Below are 19184 nucleotides of genomic sequence, written 5' to 3'. Positions count from 1 at the left end.
TTATATCCAGTCCAATCTGATGCTTGTTTTTTTGCTGACATTGTACCGCTTTCCGATCTGAAAGATTGGATCGGGACACCCATAGTCCAAAGGGTGCAGTGGCAACTCTAATGGGGAATATTTTGTTGCTTTGTGTGCCTTGACTCGTCCCCACTGCAGCGAAGAAACGTTTTAATAGAAGCCATGTACAAACTGTAATTCTCAACCCAATGTTATATTGAGGTACATCATACCTCTTCTACTATCACTGTACCCTCAAAGGTTCTGCTTTTGTATCCTTGACACCATCGCATATTGGGAGCATACAGCTACAGCTGGCGTTACCTTTAGTACGTCTGGATGTCCATAGTGTGGTCACTAGTGATGCAAAACGAGCATCAAGGGAGACTATATTTTAATGCCACTTTCTATTTGATGTATTTTAGTTACTGTAAAAAAAAAAATATATATATATATATATATATATATATATATGTTGTGTGTGTGTGTATATATAAATATATATATATATAAATAAATATATATATATATATATATATATATATATACACACACAACATATATATATATATATAAATATAAATATATATAAATATATACATATAAATATATATATATATATAAATATATATACACAACCACACGCACACATTTTTTAAAAGCGCAAGACAGCTTGGGGTGGTTGCAGGTGTGGGTGTTTTGGTGTCAGGCTTGGGAGGGGTGGAGTGGCAGATTTCAAAGGAAGAAAAAGCAATCAACAAGAGCAGAAGTCCTTTGAACGCCTCACGGACCGGTGAGTTCAACAAATTCCAATTCATTTCAAGTTGAATTAATAGATGTGATTTCCTAGATTTTTTTCAACTCGTTATTGTGTATGTTTTTGCATTACAGCATCTTGCTAGCTTCTCAGACTAATTTTCTCAGAAATGTAAAATGTGTTCACGTCATCCCCAAGTACAAACACATTTCTGGAATGCATTCTTGGCATTCACTTTCAAGTTATAAACGAGTAACGACAAGGACACCTGTAGTTTGCATACTATGTGATGATTCATTGCGCGAGAGGAGGATTTACTCCCCCAGACATGTTGCAGCTTGTTGTAAGTGGAAATGTTACTGCTATTGTCGTAAATAAGTCATGATTTAAATTGCTTTTGTAGAAATACACAAACAATTCATTTAAATTGTATCTCGCTTTCATGTCTTAATACTGTCATGTCCAGCTTGTAAACCTTGTGGTTGTTGTGTTGTGTCCCTCAGCAGTGGTGGTTTGGAAAGCATGGCAGTGCACGTGACTGGACTTGTGGCTGTGGTTGTCTTTTATTTGGTTATCCTGCTAACTGGGATCTTTGCCTCGCGCAAATCGAAGCAATTAGAGAAGAAATGTACTGGAAAAAAGAGCGAAGTCGCCATCATCGGAGGCCGCAATATCAATGTAGTGATTGGTGTGTTTACCATGACGGGTAAGACTTTTTTTTCCCCTTACGTTTTTCACTTTGTGATACTTTTTTTAAACTCCTGACTTTTGTTTCTCATATCTGTTTTGTTTTAGCAACATGGGTTGGTGGAGCTTATATTATGGGGACTGCTGAAGCTGTTTACTCTCCAGATCAAGGTCTCCTTTGGGGTTTTGGGCCTCTTGCATTTTTTTTAAATTTTTTTATTGGTAAGTATAAAATGAGAATCCTTTGTGCTTTTCACTCTGTCTTAACGCATCCCACACCATAGGATAATGACTCAGGATACACAGCCGATGAATGGGCCTTTGCAGACTTTGATCGGGGAAATCCGACTCAAAATAAACCGATTAATGGTGTTTGTGTTCCCATCTTTTGTTTAAAATAGGATTATGCCGTAAAAAACACAGAATTGAATAGTATTTAAAAAACTAAGGAATCTGTGTGAATTTAGGATCAAAGAATAGCAGAAGCAAAAATAATGGATTGTAAAAACATTTTAAATACAAAACATACTTGTAGAACATGTTAATACTGCTGGAATTGAGCAGAAGATCAAGAGTAGCCGCACTTAATGACTGTTTCACAAAGATTTCATTGCAAGTGAAAAGGTGAGCATGAGGACAGGGGTTGAAGTGCAATATTGTCATAGTTATCTGCATTTCTTTTGTCTATGTTCCCGTTTTTATCGCATGTATCTTCTGATTGACCGTGGTAGGACCATAAAGTGGCTCTCGGAAAAGTTATTGAGTCCCACACACAAGCTATGTACAAAAGGAGACGCAACAGTATGTCTGATTTACATATTTCTCCATGAATGGCAGACTACACTGATACATTATTAGCACGTCAAAGCCAAATAGTTGTCATAGTTGAACATCATTCTCCTGTTTTTGCTTGCCCTGTGTTATGGACAGTTTAGGTCGTTTTGACGTTTACAAAGTTCTCTGGGTTAACATCAATATATTCACCCCTCCCCCCACAGAGGGCATGAAACTTGTTTGATAATTCAATTTGCAGTGATATTAATTGGGAATTGCTTTACGTTTGAAGCTATGCTATCTTTTCCATTTTAGTTGTCATGTTATTGTAAACACTTCCGAACTTGAAAAAGATGGATTCATCCACCAAAGAGTTCTTCTGGATTTCACTCAATAACAAACCAAGCTTCATCTTTTATTTTGGCATTCAGTAGTCTAATTTGAATTAGATTTAGTATTAAACTTTTGGGAAAAAAATCCTATTGTAAATAAGTGTAGGTAATGAAAACATAACACACATTTGTAATTACTATAACATCAAGCACCAGCCTGAGATTGTTTCACATTTCCCCACTATAAATACATGTAAATAAAGCTGTCACTGCTATTTTAACGTTACATTCTTAACATACAACCATGTTCTTATTTCCCTTTAATATGAAATATTTAAGAGAAATCTATGATCAATCAATCTATGCATTATTTTAGCCTTATATTTATCGTACACTATTTTAAGTGCAACTGACATCATACAATTAGAAATCCACTGAAAGCAATCCGTACACTCGAGAGTGATATCAGTGAATATGGCGCACATTGCGTGCTCAAGTCAGCCAGCACAGCAAGCAAACATAGCTTAATGTGTCTCTTGATCTAAGAGCAGCCTTATAGGCCGTTCGAGCTTGTGTGGATGATTCAGTCCTGGACTATGTGTTCCGCTGCAAAAGTACCTTAGGTGTTTGTTTCCATGACTTTTGACTTTTCTCCATTCCACCATGGTGGACAGCATCGCTGACACCAGACCCCGCCGCCCGGGCTGCTCACTCACCTTACGGTTATTGTCATCTGATTAGTGGAAAGCTGAATATCTTGCTGTATAAGTTTAATGTATTATTATTATAAATAAAAAGATTTAATAATCACTGCTTGACTGACTCAACATAAGCAGTTAGCTTGAAGAAACGGCTGCTAGTAAAAACTATCCCCGTGCTAGTAAAAACTATCCCCGTGAGGACTTGCAGTTAAAATCACTCAGTACGTTCACGGCGTTGTACGCCGTTCCTTGAGCAAACGAATCACTCATCGTACTAGTCCATCGCTCCTTAGCGGATCACAAACGAAGGTCAACGAACGAATCACTATTCAGTTCTTCAGTACACCAGTTCACTGAACGAATCAATCAGTTCACTAAAGTCCCTCCCCCGCCGGTACGGCGCTGCCTGACGCTGGCTGCTCATTGGTCATTCGCAGAAGTGAGTGACAACGCTGGTGAATCGCAAATCACATGGCAGTACGTTTAATGAAGTCCCGCCCCCGCCTGCATGCTGGCTGCACATTGGTCATTCACCGAAGATTCAGAAGTGAGTGACAGAACGCTTCAGCAGTTCAGAATCAGAATCATCTTTATTTGCCAAGTATGTCCAAAAAACACGCAAGGAATTTGTCTCCGGTAGTTGGAGCCGCTCTAGTGCGACAACAGTCAAATGACAGAGAACACTTTTGAGACATAAAGACATTGACAAAAAACAGTCACTGAGCAATAAAGGGTTGCTAGTTATCTGGTAATGCCGGTACATTTTTATTTTTTTTGACAATTGTGCAAAAAGAGTCCTCTAGCACTTAGAGCAGTTTGAAAAACTAATAGTGCAATGACCATTGTGCAAAGGGCGCCGAGACTTCAAGCGAGTAGTGCGATAATCTGGGACAATGTTGATTGTGCAAATGTTGCAGATACTCCTCAGTCAGTGTGCAAATGGAGCAGATGCTACTTGGGCATGAGTGGCCAGTATTGGTCAACAACAGATATGCAAATAGTGCAGCGTGGTGAGACTACTACAGTGAGTGCACGAGTAATATATAATTGGCCCCACAGAAATGTGACAACAAACTCAAGACAAAAAATTGCCAGCATGTTGTCATGGAATTGTAGGTTAGGTGTTTAAGAAATTTATTGCAAGAGGGAAGAAGCTGTTTGAATGTCTGCTAGTTCTAGTTTGCATTGATCGGTAGCGCCTACCTGAGGGGAGGAGCTGGAAGAGCCGGTGACCGGGATGTGGAGGGTCCGAGAGGATTTTGCACGCTCTTGTCTTAGTTCTGGCAGCGTGCAAGTCCTCAAGGGTGGGTAGGGGGCTATCGACAATCCTTTCAGCACTTTTGATTGTCCGTTGCAGTCAGAGTTTGTCCTTTTTTGTAGCAGCACCAAACCAGACTGTGATGGAAGAACACAGGACTGATTCGATGACCGCTGTGTAGAACTGCCTCAGCAGCTCCTGTGGTAGGCCGTGCTTCCTCAGAAGCCGCAGGAAGTACATCCTCTGCTGGGACTTTTTGAGAACGGAGTTGATGTTGGTCGCCCACTTCAGGTCCTTAGAGACTGTAATTCCCAGGAACTTGAAGGTCTCAACGTTTGACACAAGGCAGCTGGACAACGTGAGGGGCAGCTGTGGCGAAGGATGCCTCCTGAAGTCCACGATCATCTCTACAGTCTTGTTCAGCTCCAGGTTGTGTCGGCCGCACCACAGCTCCAGCCACTCCACTTCCTGTCGATATGCAGACTCATCACCGTTCTTGATGAGGCCGATGACAGTGGTGTCATTTGCAAACTTCAGGGGTTTGACAGCCGGGTGCGTTGAGGTGCAGTCGGTCGTGTAGAGAGAGAAGAGCAGCGAAGAGAGGACACAACCTTGGGGTGCCCCAGTGCTGATGCTGCGTGTGGATGAGGTGGCCTCCACCAGCCTCACCTGCTGTGTCCTGCCCGTCAGGAAGCTGTAAATCCACTGGCAGATGGCGGGTGAAACGCTGAGCTGGAGAAGCTTGGAGGAAAGGAGTTCAGGGATGATGGTGTTGAACGCTGAGCTGAAGTCCACGAACAGGATCCTCGCGTAGGTCCCTGCACTGTCGAGGTGTTCTAGGATGAAGTGCAGTCCCATGTTGACTGCATCATCCGCAGACCTGTTCGCTCCGTAGGCAAACTGCAGGGGGTCCAGCAGGGGACCTGTGACGCTCTTGAGGTGGTCCAGCACGAGACGTTCAAATGACTTCATGACCACAGATGTCAAGGTGATAGGCCTGTAGTCATTCAGACCAGAGATTGCAGGTTTTTTGGGGACTGGGATGATGGTGGAGCGTTTGAAACAGGATGGTACTTTGCACAGTTCCAGAGATCTATTTAAGATTTGTGTGAAGACAGGAGAGAGCTGGTCCGTGCAGACTTTGAGGCAGGATGGGGACACAAGGTCTGGGATTGCTGCTTTGTTAATCTTTTGTTGTTTGAAGATGCGTCTCACGTCCTGTTCGTGGATGGTCAACGCAGAAGTCAGAGGTGTGATTGTGGTTGGTGGTGCAGCTGTGTGGGTGTGGGGTGTGAAAGTGTCCTTTTCAAATCTGCAGTAGAAGGTATTCAAGTCGTTGGCTAGTGTGCTATTGTTCTCAGCTTGGGGGGATCGTCGCCTGTAATTGGTCAGCGATTGTAATGCATACAGACTGATTTAGAGTTGTTAGTGGTAAACTGTTTTTCCAACTTTGCTGCATAGTTTCTCTTTGCAATGTTAATTTCTTAAGTCAGCAGGTTTCTAGCGCGATTATACAGGGCCCTGTCCCCGCTTTGATATGCATCCTCCTTAGCTTGGCAAAGCTGCTTAAGTTTGGCAGTGAACCACGGCTTGTTGTTGTTGAATGTGCTAAATGACTTTGTTGGTACACAAACATCTTCACAGAAATAGTGATATAGGATGTAACAGTGTCCGTATATTCATCCAGGCTGCCAGCTGAATTTTCAAAGACACTCCAGTCTGTGCAGTCTAAACAGCTTTGAAGTTCCATCTTTGCTTCATTGGTCCACTTTTTCACTGTTTTCACTGTCGGCTTCGCGCATTTAAGTTCTTGTCTGTACGTCGGTTCCGTTTCTGCGGCGGCCAGGCTAAATGAACGAATCATTTCATAAACTGATCCGGTTCAGTTCGTTCACTAAAAAGAAAAAACGTTCGCAAATGTAACAACACTAATTCGTTCAGGGGAGGGACTTAAGTGAACTGAGTTATTTGTTCAGTTAGCTGGTGTATTGAGGAACTGAAGAGTGGTTAGTTCATTTAAATTATATTTCGCGATCCGTTAGACACGAGAGATTCGTTCGTTGAACTTCTTCGTTTGTGATCCGCTAAGGAGCGCCGTACTAGTACGCTGAGTGATTCGTTTGCGCAAGGAACGGCGTACTACGCAGCAACTGTACTCATGAGTGATTTTAACCGCAAGTCCTGATGTCGCGGGGATAGCTTTCACTCGCAGCTTCAAGCTAACGGCTAATTTTTGTTGTTGATGTTATAAAACACTTATTTCTCTGGTATGTCTTGTGTTTTTCCAGCAGGATTGTTTTTTGCCAAACCAATGAGGTCCAAATGCTACGTCACCATGTTGGACCCATTTCAGCATCGCTACGGGCAATTGTTCACGACAGCAATTTTACTTCCTGCTCTGGTCAGTGATATTTTGTGGGTGGCCTGCATCCTTGCTGCTCTAGGTTAGTAATTGCTTTTAACACCTACTGTCATAGGCAGGGTCGTAGCCATCATTTTACAAGTGTCGGGTGCAGGTGTATTAAAATGCCCTTAACCTTTTGTTCTGAAAGAGCTGTGGGTGGGTGATAATAATAATAATAATGGAAATACAGTACAGTAATGACCAACTAAATCCATATTATCCCTAAATGTTTAGGTTAATTTGTAGTTTGTCATAAATTTGCTACATTGTCAACAGTCACGGCGTGTGAGGGCGACCCCCCCCCCCCCCCCAAAGAAAATGTTCCGCACTTGAGATACGAGCATGTCAGCTGTTTGGTGACAGCTGACTCAACTCACTTCAAAATATGCAGCTGTTTAGCAGATATACAGTAATTTATAAATATTCTTCATAAAAGAGTCTTTAAGATGTTTATTTCCACTCTCAGCTGAAGGTTACTGTCAAAGTAAACATAAAACAAAAAGTATTACGTCCTCTCGCATACAACGGGAAACACCATAGACACACGGCCTAATAGTTACCATCAACTGTGTCACAGTGTTTTGACCCTTTAAGCAATGCATATCTAAACACAAATGGTGGAGCAACACATTTAGCAAGATAATTTAACAATATACACAGGCGTATACTCTTTATCCTCTGCAACGAATGACAAATATTACTCCCATACTGAGAAACCGAGAGAGGAGCTGAGACTCCAGTACAGTATTTCCCTCTGTCTGGAGTCTGCAGCCAGTTGGCCAAGGCACGCACACCAGAATGAGCGGCACATGTGCATTGAAGGAGAAAGTGTAACAAAAAGTATTTAATTATGTCATTACTGTATGTTATTTTTTATTTTATTTTTTTTACTGTAATGTTTTTATAAAATAGGAGTGCTATTTTTCTCTTAAAAACCCCTGGGACGGTATAATGGCATAACTATTCATTTCAATAGGGAAAGCTGATTTGAGATAGTGTTTTGAGTTATGAGTGATGTCAGGGAACAAATTAAACTGATATCTCAAAGTAACACTGTATGGAGGAATAAGAATAGTAAAATAAAAAAACAAATGTTTGGATTAAGTTAGCTTCTTTATATATTTCTTAAATTACAAAGCTTTTGCACATACTTACCGTATTTTTGGTCTTATAAATCGCAGTTTTTTTCATAGTTTGGCCGGGGATGCGATTTAAATGTGAAATCAATTAAAAATATATAATTTCACGTTATTTGCACACTGACAACCGCAAGAGGGCGCTCTAGGCCTGTGTATCTGCAGCTGACAATGAGTGACGAAAGCGACGTAGAAGAGGAAGCGGCGCATAGTCTACCTCCGGAGTTAGTATGTTACGTTAACATACCAGGCACGTTCTCAGTTCGTTGTTTATGCGTCATGTAACGTTAGCTGAATGTGTTACGTTAGCTTACCGTACACCTATTCAGCTTGTTCTCTATTCTATTCTCTATTTTTATTTTAATGTCTGTTCTTGGTGTTGGATTTTATCAAATAAATTTCCCCCCCAAAATGCGACTTATACCTATGCGTCTTATATATGGTTTTTCCTTCTTTATTATGTATTTTTTGGCTGGTGCGACTTATAGTCTGGAAAATACGGTACATACATTTACATAATTTTAAGAGCAGCTATTTATTCACACTTTTTTCAATCATTTTGTCACCTTGTTTCAGGTACCTGTGTTCAGTTGCATTATTATTTAAGTATTTTTGCTTGACATTTAATTCATTTTTATTTGTATGTATTTAATGTAATTAATTTTGTTTTACTTTGTTTTTGTTCTTGCACCACATTGAAATTAGAGTTGTTGTTTTTTTAAATACCAAAAATAATAAACCAGATGACTTAGTGATACTTAGCAGGACTTGACAGTATCCCACCCAGTGCTTTTTCACATAAGGTTTTGTGCAAAGTTCACTCTTGGAGGTGAATGTGCATTCTCTTGTGGGGTTAAAAATGTATATGGGTAAAGAAATGTCAGGCTACCAATAGGATCATGTAAACAATACTGCCAGACCTGCACGCTGCAAAGAATTTGTAGTGGTCAATAATCAATATTACTGGCAGAAACTGAGGGCCCCTAAATCAATTGAGCCGGATACACCTTTGATTTCATATTGCTTGTGGTTTCCATTCTAGGGGGGATGATGAGCATCGTCCTTGAAATATCATCTACAATCTCCATCCCGATCTCTGCGGGTGTCTCTATCATCTACACTTTATTAGGAGGCCTCTACGCAGTTGCATACACTGATATCATCCAACTCTCCTTCATATTTGTTTGTCTGGTAAGCTGTCATGAAATCTGTAGGTTGTGTGATTGTGGTCGTGCCATTGGAGAATGTCAAGGCAGCCTTTGTTGAGAGTTTTCTTTTTTTTACTTGTTGCTGTGACTAACCAATGTCTGTTTTTGTTGCAGTGGCTTTGTATTCCATTTATGTTTCTCAGTCCTGCGGTGACTGACCTCTCACAAACAGCCTATTTCAACCAGTCAAGCATCCACTCATGGGTAGGAGAGGTGAAGCTTGAGGATGCAGGAAAGTGGATGGATAACTTTTTCGTGATGGTCAGATCAAATTTTATTTCATCAGAAATCTTGATATAAATGTTATACTGTTGCTCTTTAATTTATTTCCAACATGTATAAAAATAAAAAGGACAATACTTCAAAAACTATAATACGGTAACTTGTGGGAACAAAAACAAAATATCAGCAAATACAAAAAAAAATTTTTTTCCAAAATCCAAATAAACGGGTAATAAGTTGCCTGCTTAGAAATACCGGTACTTGAATAAATGTATCTCGTCCTACCCCTTTATCATTATTTCATTATTAATATATCAACACTATTTAGGAATATTAATATTTACAATCTATAAAAATAAAATATAATCCTATCAACCATATTCCAATTTCCAAATACACTTTCTTGTCACAATACCATATTTACTGTAAATGCCTCTATGTAGTAATCTATAATATTCAAACTTTCCCTGTATCGCTGACCTATGTATGAATAGAATGTAGTTTTATACGTGATTTATATGCTCGTTATAATCAACAATACACCTTATACCATACTTACCAAAATATATGAACTGCAGCTCAATTTTACATGACTGTACAGTGGGTACGGAAAGTTTTCAGGCCCTCTTAAATTTTTCACTCTTTGTTATATTGCAGCCATTTGTTAAAATCATTGAAATTATAGGTGAGGGTAGGAATGCAGATCGACAGGTAAATCGAGAGCCTTGCCTTTTGGCTCAGCTCCCTCTTAACCATAACAGACCGATTCAGAGTCTGCATTACTGTTGACGGTGCACTGATCTGCTCCATTTTTTTCCCCTCACTCATGAACAAGACCCAGAGATACTTGAACTCCTTCACTTGGGGCAGAATCTCTTCCTCGACCCAGCGATGGCACGCCACCCTTTTCCGACTTGGCACCATGGCCTCAGATTAGAAGGTGGTGATTCTCATCCCAACTGCTTCCCACTCGGCTCCGAATCATTCCAGTGAGAGTTGACGATCACAGTTTAATGAAGCCAGCAGAACTGCAAAATGCAAAGACCTATTACTGAGGTCACCAAATCAGAGAACCTCAACGCCTAGGCTGTGCATAGAAATTCTGTTAACAAAGGTAATGAACAGAATCAGTGACAACCTTCACTGGAAACAAATGTGATTTACTGCCAGCAATGCGAACCAAACTCTTGACACTGGTCATGCAGGGACCGAACAGCCCGTATCAAGGGGGCCGGTACCCCATGCTTCCAATGTCCATGCGATGTTGCAGAGGCGTGTCAATCAGGACAGTCCCACAACATCCAGAGCTTTTAGGAACTTTGGGCGGATCTCATCCAGCCCTGGGTCCCTGCCACCGAGGAACATTTTAACCACCTTGGTCTTCGAACTATTCTCCCGACTTAAAACATCCAGAGTCAAGGTCAACAGTGCTCGTCTACACTATGCACAGTGTTGATGGTGCACTGCTTTCCCCTCCTTAGAAGTTGAATGGTGGAACAGAATTTCCTCAAAGCCATCTGGATGTCTTTCTCCATGGCCTCACCGAACTCCTCCTATCCATATTTGTGCCTCAGCAACCACCGAAGCTCCATTCCACTTGGCCTGCCATTACCTATCAGCTGCCTGCGGAGACCCACAGGCCAAAAGGGCCTGATAGGAATCCTTCAGGTTGACAACATCCCTCAGCGCTGATGTCCACCAGCAATTTCTGGGATTGCCGCCACAACAGGAATTGACCACCTTACGTCCACTACTCCGGTCGGCCACCACGACAATGGAGGCGCGAAACATGGTCCACTCGGACTCAATGTCCCCCGTTTTCCCCAGGATGTGGGCGAAGTGCTGCTTGAGGTCGGAGTTGGAAACTACTTATGACGGGGGACGTTATAAGTAGATGTTCCCAGCAGACCCTCACAATACATTTGGCCGGCCAGGTCAGACCAGCATCTTCCCCCATCATCGGAGTCAACACACCACCAGGTGGTAATCGGTTGACACCTGCGCCCCCTCTTCACCTCAGTATATAAGAAATGCATGCGGCCACAAGTCTGATGACACAACCACAAAGCCAATCATCAAACTGTCCTGGTTCCAAGTGTAGGAATGGACACCTTCATGTTTGAACATGGTGTTCATTATGGACAATCCGTGACGAGTACAGACGTCCAATAACAAAGCACCACGCAAATCGGGGGCTGTTCCTCCCAATCACACCTTTCCAGGTCTAACTGTCATTGCCCACATCAATCAATCGATCAAATATTTTTATACCACTTTTCATACACAAGGAATGCAACCTAAAGTGCTTCACAGAGATGAAAATAGACAATTAAAATAGCAAGAAGAATACAAAAACCCACCCCTTCTATCCCAATAGATAAATGCAAACACACCCATACGAACATTTTTGATCCATGTTATTAAATCCATAAATGATACACTACTTGATGAACTGACCATACTTATTTGTACCGTAGGCTATCGGGGGACTGGCGTATCAGGCTCTATTCCAGAGGATTCTTGCAGCGTCCTCCTCGACTCAGGCTCAGGTCACCTGTTTTGCTGCTGGTGGATTTGTTTTTATTATGGGAATCCCTTCAATCATCATTGGCGCTGTGGCTGCTTCTGCAGGTACACACACACACACCCTTTAACACGTAACCATGCGAAGTATAGATGAGAAATAACTCTGCCACTTACATACTATTTTCCCCCATTACCATTATTTCTTGTGCCTCCTCCATGCTGTCTTACGCTCCGTAAGACTGGAACCAGACAGAATATGGTCTACCGCCACCTCATGAGCGTGGGGAGGCAGGAAATATCCTCCCACTGGTTTTGTCCTACATCACACCCAACTGGATGTCAGTGTTGGGAATTGGTGCTATAGCAGCAGCAGTTATGTCCTCCATGGACTCTGCATTGTTGTCTTCAGGCTCCATGTTCACCCAAAACCTATACAAGGCGACTTTGAGAAAGCAGGTTTGTGCGTGCGTGCGTGCGTGCGAGTGAGGCAACACACTTACATATTTTTTTTTATCTACAGGCATCAGAAAGGGAGCTGCAGTGGGTGATCAGGATTACTGTGCTACTGGTGGGCCTGGCTGGAACTGGTCTGGCCTTTAACAGGAGCAGCATCATTGCGCTCTGGGTGCTCGCGACCGACTTACTTTATTGCATTATCGCCCCGCAGCTGGTTTGTGTGGTACACCTCCGCTCTGCCAATTGCTACGGCGCCATCAGTGGCTACGTGATAGGTCTGCTGCTGCGCGGGCTGAGCGGCGAGCCAGCGCTCGGCATCACTCCTGTGCTGCTCTACCCGGGCTGGAGGGAGGAGGATGGTGTCATCACACAGTACTTTCCCTTCAGGACTCTGATTGTGCTCATTTCTCTGGCAACTATCATTGCCATGTCCTGGCTGTTCCAGCTGGGTTTCACTCACCATCTCATTCCTCAGTCCTGGGATGTGTTGGATGCATTCAAAAAGAAAATGGAAGCAGAAGAAGAGGAGGAGAGACCAATTTCCAATAAAGAAAACAACTTTGTCTTTAGTACAGCTTTATAGGCTCATAGTATCTGCAAAACCTGATTTTAGGCATAATTATGGGCACATTCTTTCATATGTTCTATAGAGTAGTTGCATTAGTAGTATGTTATATTGCAGTGAAAGGAATAAGCGTGTAACTGCCTTGCACGGGCCCGCCTTCAGTGCCCTGTTCTGGTCGTTGGGGGATGGTCGGTGTGGTGTGGTGGTGGTGTGGAGGGCTCTGAGCCGGTACCCCTGCCCCTCCCTTTGGGACTTGTCGGGGCTCTTCGATTAGGCTAGGGGACCGTCCTGGGGAGTGGGTGGTGTCACCCTGGCTGGATCCCCCTTGGGCTGGGATCACCGGCTCCCCTGCCCCAACCCCCCCCCCCTTTGTGGGTGGAGGGGGCTGGGCCCACTCTTTCAATGTGCCAGCTCAGTGTTGGATTTATCTTACCCAACATTATAAAAAATAGACACAAAAGGAATGAAGACACTGGTTTCTTTTTCTCATGAGGAGGGCGTATGGGAGATTGTTCAGATCACAGCCTCTCAACACGCTCTAACCAATCTCTCCCGTCGCTCCTGCATTTATTTGAAAATAGGAGGGTTTTTCCCAGACATAATGTTCTAAACAATAAGACACAACACAAAACATTGGACCAACACCTGTCACGTCCCCGACCACATCCGATCACGTCCTTGGTCCAGGCGCCCTTCCATCGGATGATGCTGAGTCATCTTTTTGAAGGCGAGACATCTAAAATCGTCCATAATACTAATGCAAGCTAAGCAAATAAATGATAACTTCTAGAATATATTTAACACTCAGCAACTCCATACACCAGTTGACTAACATGCATGTGATATGGTGTTCATTCATCAATAAGTTCCATAGACGCGCTATAGGGTTGAATTGTTTGTGCTGGGACCACTAATAATAACACAGGTTATGCTAACATATCAACTCACAGGTTGTTTAGACACTATAAAAAGCATCCCACCGCACCACTCATCAGTAGCACTGCCTCGCTCATTTCCCACATCCTGTCCTCTCTCATCTTGTTCCATTTGTTAGTTGTTGCATGTCCTCACTGGGTGTCCCCTCCACATTCACAAATAAGATGATTTGACTGTTGTAACTGTAGTGACTCTGGCCCAAATGTCATATCAACCCCCCACTACTGATAGACTCTGCATTCTTCGCTGCCACCCTGCTGTGCAAGACAGCCAGTAAAGGACACCTGGCGTATCTTAAACTAATCAACAGTTCCCCTCGAAATCTGGCTTCCAGACATCAAAGACGCCTTTCCTTCTTTTGAAGTGACAGAGCGACCAAAAGGTTGGACTCTCTCTCATCCACTGGGAACATTGTGCGGAGACCTGCACTGGCATTTCAGAATTACTGCAATGTGTGGACTCTCATTGGGGGTTTCTTTAACTGAAGATAAATGTCTGTTTTAATATTTTACAAACTCTGCAGAAATATTCCAAATGTATGCCTTGATGCCTGTGTCATTGCGTCAGCTTTACAGGTCCAGCTGCAAGACTTGAGAACTGTTCGTCTTGATTTGAGCCGTGATCTGTTGGCGGACCCTCAGCAACCAACTACCGGCATTCCTTACCGGTCACGCACGCAGTTGAGAGCAAGAACGACCCCGGCACAAGTTCAATCGTCAGGAAAGTTACGACTGCACACCGACAGGACACCAACTTTCTTTTGGGACCTCTTTTTGTTTTATTTTTGTGCATCTTCTTCTTCAACCAAACCTGCTTTGTTTTCCTCTTGAGACGCACGGAGAAAGACCATTCCCAGGGACACCTGATCTACGGTCGTGAGTAGCACTACAACCGGTGCCAAAATGTGAAAAGATTAGTGGGGAAAATACTAGCTTCAAACAAGTCCCAACTTGCTACTAGTGCAACAAGCTGCAGCCTATTCACGCTCATTTTAGCCCAGCGACACACAAAGTCCTATTTCCCTTTACGTACGCCTATTTTTATTTCTTTCACCATTATTCATGTTTCCTTTTTGTAGTTGTACTTCTCTGTGTGTTTTCCTAGAGATCCCTCGTAGATTTAATTAAATAGTCAATAAAATTTCATCCATCCATCCATCCATTTTCTTTACCGCTTATCCTCACTAGGGTCGCGGGCTGCTGGAGCATATCCCAGCTATCTTCGGGCGAGAGGCGGGGTACACCCTGAACTGGTCGCCAGCAGAATGGAAGATCTGTATCCCTTTTATGCCGGAACAGTTTTACTGTGTCACAGTGGAGTTTTTAAGCTTCCGCTGTCGTTTCTTAGTGTTATAATTGAAGTCTATTGAGAATCAGAGTCGAACAGAACAAAGTTTCTAGAGGGGAGAGAGAAACAAAGACAAAAGACAAAGCACTAATTGTAAACAGGATGAGAAAAGTAAGTCATTACATTATCTACAACAATGAAACATTAAATATGAGTGTTGTATGGGGCTGTAGTGCTACACCTGTGATGGAAGGATAGGACAAGCTAGAACAGGACAAGGACAGGAGAAGAAGCATGCAGGAGAAGGGTCGTGAACCTGGCTGTACAACTGAAGCGAGGCGCCCTGACAACTGGCCACCCGGTGGGGGCCACGGGGACCCAATGCCAGCCCCTCAGCCAACCCCCCCCCCCCCCCCTCATACCACCCCCCTCCACCCCCAGGAGAGCCAGACGCTCCCCCCGAACCTACAGGGCCTGGGATGCAGCCAGTCCCCGCCTAGACCGAGGGCGGCAGGGTGTCCCTTGTTGATGGAAAGGAGGGCGGATAGGGGCACCCGACAAGGGAACCATAAGGGGGGGGGAAGGAACCCAGGGAGCAGCCACGGGTCATGAGAGGGGAGACCCAAAGCCAAGTAGTCATCCAGCCCAGGGGGCCCGCCATGCAGCTAAGTGAGAACCCACATCCCCCCCGTTACTATGACTGCCAGGTCCCTGATTTCACTCCTTGTTGTGTTATGTGTGTGTTTTGAGGTACAAGAAACCTCTGTGATCGAGGGCTCGTATTTCATAAATGTAGCAACCTTCAGATTATGAGACTGATAAGAGGTTTTTCGTCACTTTTTCCTCAATTTTACACATACAAAAAAAGAGACCCTTTTACGAGACAGATAGTTTGATTGTGACGTTAAAACGTAAATCGAACTAACCCGGAAGTGAACGCAGGCATTCGACAAATTAATTACGTTTTATCCAAAACCAATAACGTTACCGTTACTTGTGGTCAAATATCTAGACTAATTATTGTTCTGCTGTGGTTCACACCTCTATTTCCCCTGTCCGTTCTGTCCCTCTTGTCTGTCCCCTAAAACCTTTTTCTGTCCAGCTGCATTTTCAATAAACATCAGGATAATTAAGAAAATAAAAAATGAGCAGAGGGGGTATTTCAAAGTCCCCTGTTACACAGCAAAACTGTTCCAGCACAAAAGGCATACAGATCCACCATTCTGCATGGTCATGGAGTTGAACAGGACAGGATTAAAAAAAAAAAAAAAAAGGGTGTAACGATTCATTTTAACAACAATTCGATTTGTACCACGATTCGTGGTTGCAGATTCGATTCAAGCACGATATTGGTTCATTCAGTGCCTTGAAATCGATTGAATAACTTTTTAGCCAAAAATTCACCCAGTGTGACTGAAATAAATACCTGGATACTGGACAGTAAGCGTATCAGGTCAAATTAATTCTGGATTTAATAAATAAACAGTAAAGAACCATTAATGGCAAATGCATTCACACGTTATTTCAATAAAGTGCAACTAACATCTCTTTAGGTTGGATTAACAGTTGGTTTACCTGCTACTTTTGTTTTTTTCAGCATACTAAATAATACAAATGTTAAAGGTCCCCTTTCATCAATTTATTTTATTTGAATTTATAATCTTTGATGTCCTATCGGGTTTGCAAGATAATTTGGGAAATGCACAAAATGTCCCTTTTCAAGCCATTCTAGTAGCGTTTTCCATGTGACATTTGAGATGGCTGGATTTTACAATAATATGTGACACTTAAATGAGCTTTGCTGTGATTGGATCGCTCATCTTCCCCAATTTAAATATGGAAAACAGCTCAGCAGTTGGCTTGGCGTCTGCTAACGTCACAATAGAAGCTTGGGGCGGCCGAGCATTCATAGCAGCGTCACTTTTTTCAATGCTACATTCTGACTTGCGTCCCTCACAAGAGTTTGAATGTGGGATTATTTATACACACTGAACACGCATTCGCTTCAGTTGCGCTTTTGAGCAAAGTTGTTCTGTGTAGTTCCCCTTCCTGGTTAGAAGTTGCTCTTATAAGACATCTGTTAATCAGTTGAGGGATTGCTGGGGGATTTGGGGTCCAAGGCAAAAAAGTCAATAAAATCATTCTCTTTAACAAAAACTGTTTTTGAGTGACTACTGTAGCTGCTGCTAATCTGGACTGGGTTGCTAAATTGTTCTGTTTTCTTTGATATCTACACCCCAGGTTAGCCCATCAGCGGGAGCCCAGTAACAAGTTTGAATTACCTACATCATCAGACACTCTTGTGTAAATGTATTTTCAGGAGGTTTTCAAAAATAATGCTCTCGTGAAACTGTAACCTTCCCCATTTAAAAAGAAAAATCATAACATTTAAACTGAAGTTCAGAGGTTTGATATTAATAATGAGGGGGGAAACCCCTGTGAGAAATTCATAGTAAAGTACATAAAATGTTTATGAAATTAAAATCCATAGAGAATTTCAGACTATTTCAGCCAAGGGCCACATACAGAAAAATCAAAGGGGTCAAGGGCGAATTTGACATCTTTAATATCTTTACACTAAACCAATTCATCAGTGTAGCAAAAGTTATGCAATGCTATCTTTGTTTTCATATATACTGTATATTTTAATTAACTTAAAATTATTGCAACAAAAAAAACCAGCTAGGTAATAAAGCAAAAAGTCAGATTTTTCAGGATTAGCCGGGTTTATATGGCTCTTGTATTCGGATTAGAATTGGGTTTGAAGCCCGAACCGCGTAAAATGCTCTCTATACACACCTCAGTCAGAATAAACAAGCTCATTCGGTTTCACGGGGGTAGAATATTCCTTTCCCTGAACAGATCAAAAGGTATGAAAATGGTTCAATCGGAAGAGTCAGCCTGTGTTCTGTCTGTGCATGCTGTTGTGACGTAAATACGGAGTGACTTTGTTTACGCACCTGAAAATATGGCGGCTTGAAAACAGGGCTGCTTTGCAATGGATATCTTGTTTTTAACTACTTGTTAATAAAAGTGGAGAAAAGTCACAACTACTGTGCTGAAGAGATGACTTATCTCCATCTTTTTTCAGAATTGTTTTCTTTTTCTGTTTACAATGCAACGTCCCAACCCACATGGACACACACAGCAACAGGAACATATACCCAGTATATGTGCAATTTGGACCTATATTCCAGCTCCTGGCACTTACTATGAAATAAAGAAACAAATGAACATGCATTTGCTGCCGTCGGGTGAAATCTTTGTACCGCCCAAAAATCTATTAGTATTGCATTGTCAAAGAGAGTAAGCTATTTTCAACACTTAAGATCAGTCAATAATTTGGAAAAATATCAAACCCCTGGGGACTGACCAGTGGAATAGATTTGTGAAAAGAAAATGACATTTACAAAATTTTGATTTAGGATTTTTCGGCTCGACACCAGCGATATAGATCCAGCGTAATTAAATATAACAGCGTGTCATTATAAATGCATGTCATAGCATGTCTCATCCATTTTATTACTCAACCAAGAATGTCAAAATGTGATTCAAAACATTTTTATGATCATTGCCTCGATCTTGCAAAACAGCAGTTGCCTGTTTCATTGATATCAATTTTAGATAGTCTTTAAGCCAGCAATCCAAGTTAAGGTCAAGACTGGAGATGGGCAACTGGCACACTTGGTTTTTCCTACAGTAACAGGGTAATTAGCTACCTAATTGCATGTTTTATCATTACTGTTACTGTTGTTTGCATTTCCCCATTGTGCAATAGTAGTTGTGTCTGTGTTTTAACTTGTTTTGCATCATCTTATTGCACATATTGAATTGGTGTTTTGTGTGGTTCACCATTTACGATTCACTCAATGCAAGCTCGTGACTGGTTGATGCTTGCACATGTTTGTACTTTCAAACTGAGTGTGTGTCTCAAC

At 42.2% G+C, this 19184-nt stretch overlaps 1 protein-coding gene across 5 annotated transcripts; it reads left to right on the top strand.

Annotated features, from left to right (window-relative positions):
- Positions 1-641: 641 nt before the first annotated feature.
- On the top strand, positions 642-18489 carry LOC133478287 (high-affinity choline transporter 1-like). Of its 5 annotated transcripts, none has more exons than XR_009788647.1 (10): positions 642-793; positions 1261-1463; positions 1553-1666; positions 6798-6953; positions 9092-9240; positions 9372-9518; positions 11957-12110; positions 12244-12461; positions 12526-14344; positions 14530-18489. XR_009788647.1 is itself a non-coding variant. In XM_061774174.1 (10 exons), exons 3-10 carry the CDS (start codon positions 1280-1282, stop codon positions 13042-13044), a joined length of 1641 nt encoding a protein of 546 aa, XP_061630158.1. In that variant the 5' UTR covers positions 656-793; positions 892-1100; positions 1264-1279; the 3' UTR covers positions 13045-18489. The 5 variants fall into 5 exon arrangements, 4 of the variants coding, with proteins under 4 accessions (XP_061630155.1, XP_061630156.1, XP_061630158.1 ...); XM_061774174.1 differs by adding an exon at positions 892-1100 and having other exon boundaries at positions 656-793; positions 1264-1463; positions 12526-18489; XM_061774173.1 differs by adding an exon at positions 892-1100 and having other exon boundaries at positions 656-793; positions 12526-18489.
- Positions 18490-19184: the final 695 nt, after the last annotated feature.

This window comes from Phyllopteryx taeniolatus, chromosome 5, assembly GCF_024500385.1.
Source record: "Phyllopteryx taeniolatus isolate TA_2022b chromosome 5, UOR_Ptae_1.2, whole genome shotgun sequence".
NCBI classification, from domain to species: domain Eukaryota; kingdom Metazoa; phylum Chordata; class Actinopteri; order Syngnathiformes; family Syngnathidae; genus Phyllopteryx; species Phyllopteryx taeniolatus.
This window is presented reverse-complemented; position numbering and strand designations above follow the sequence as displayed.

What these genes read in the sequence shown, in the direction of transcription:
- LOC133478287 (XM_061774171.1), top strand. Translation starts at nt 1,280, where the DNA reads ATGGCAGTGCACGTGACTGGACTTGTGGCTGTGGTTGTCTTTTATTTG. An exon ending in TGGTGTGTTTACCATGACGG is followed by an intron (nt 1,464 to 1,552) that starts GTAAGACTTTTT and finishes GTTTTGTTTTAG; the next exon opens with CAACATGGGTTGGTGGAGCT. An exon ending in TTTTTTAAATTTTTTTATTG is followed by an intron (nt 1,667 to 6,797) that starts GTAAGTATAAAA and finishes GTGTTTTTCCAG; the next exon opens with CAGGATTGTTTTTTGCCAAA.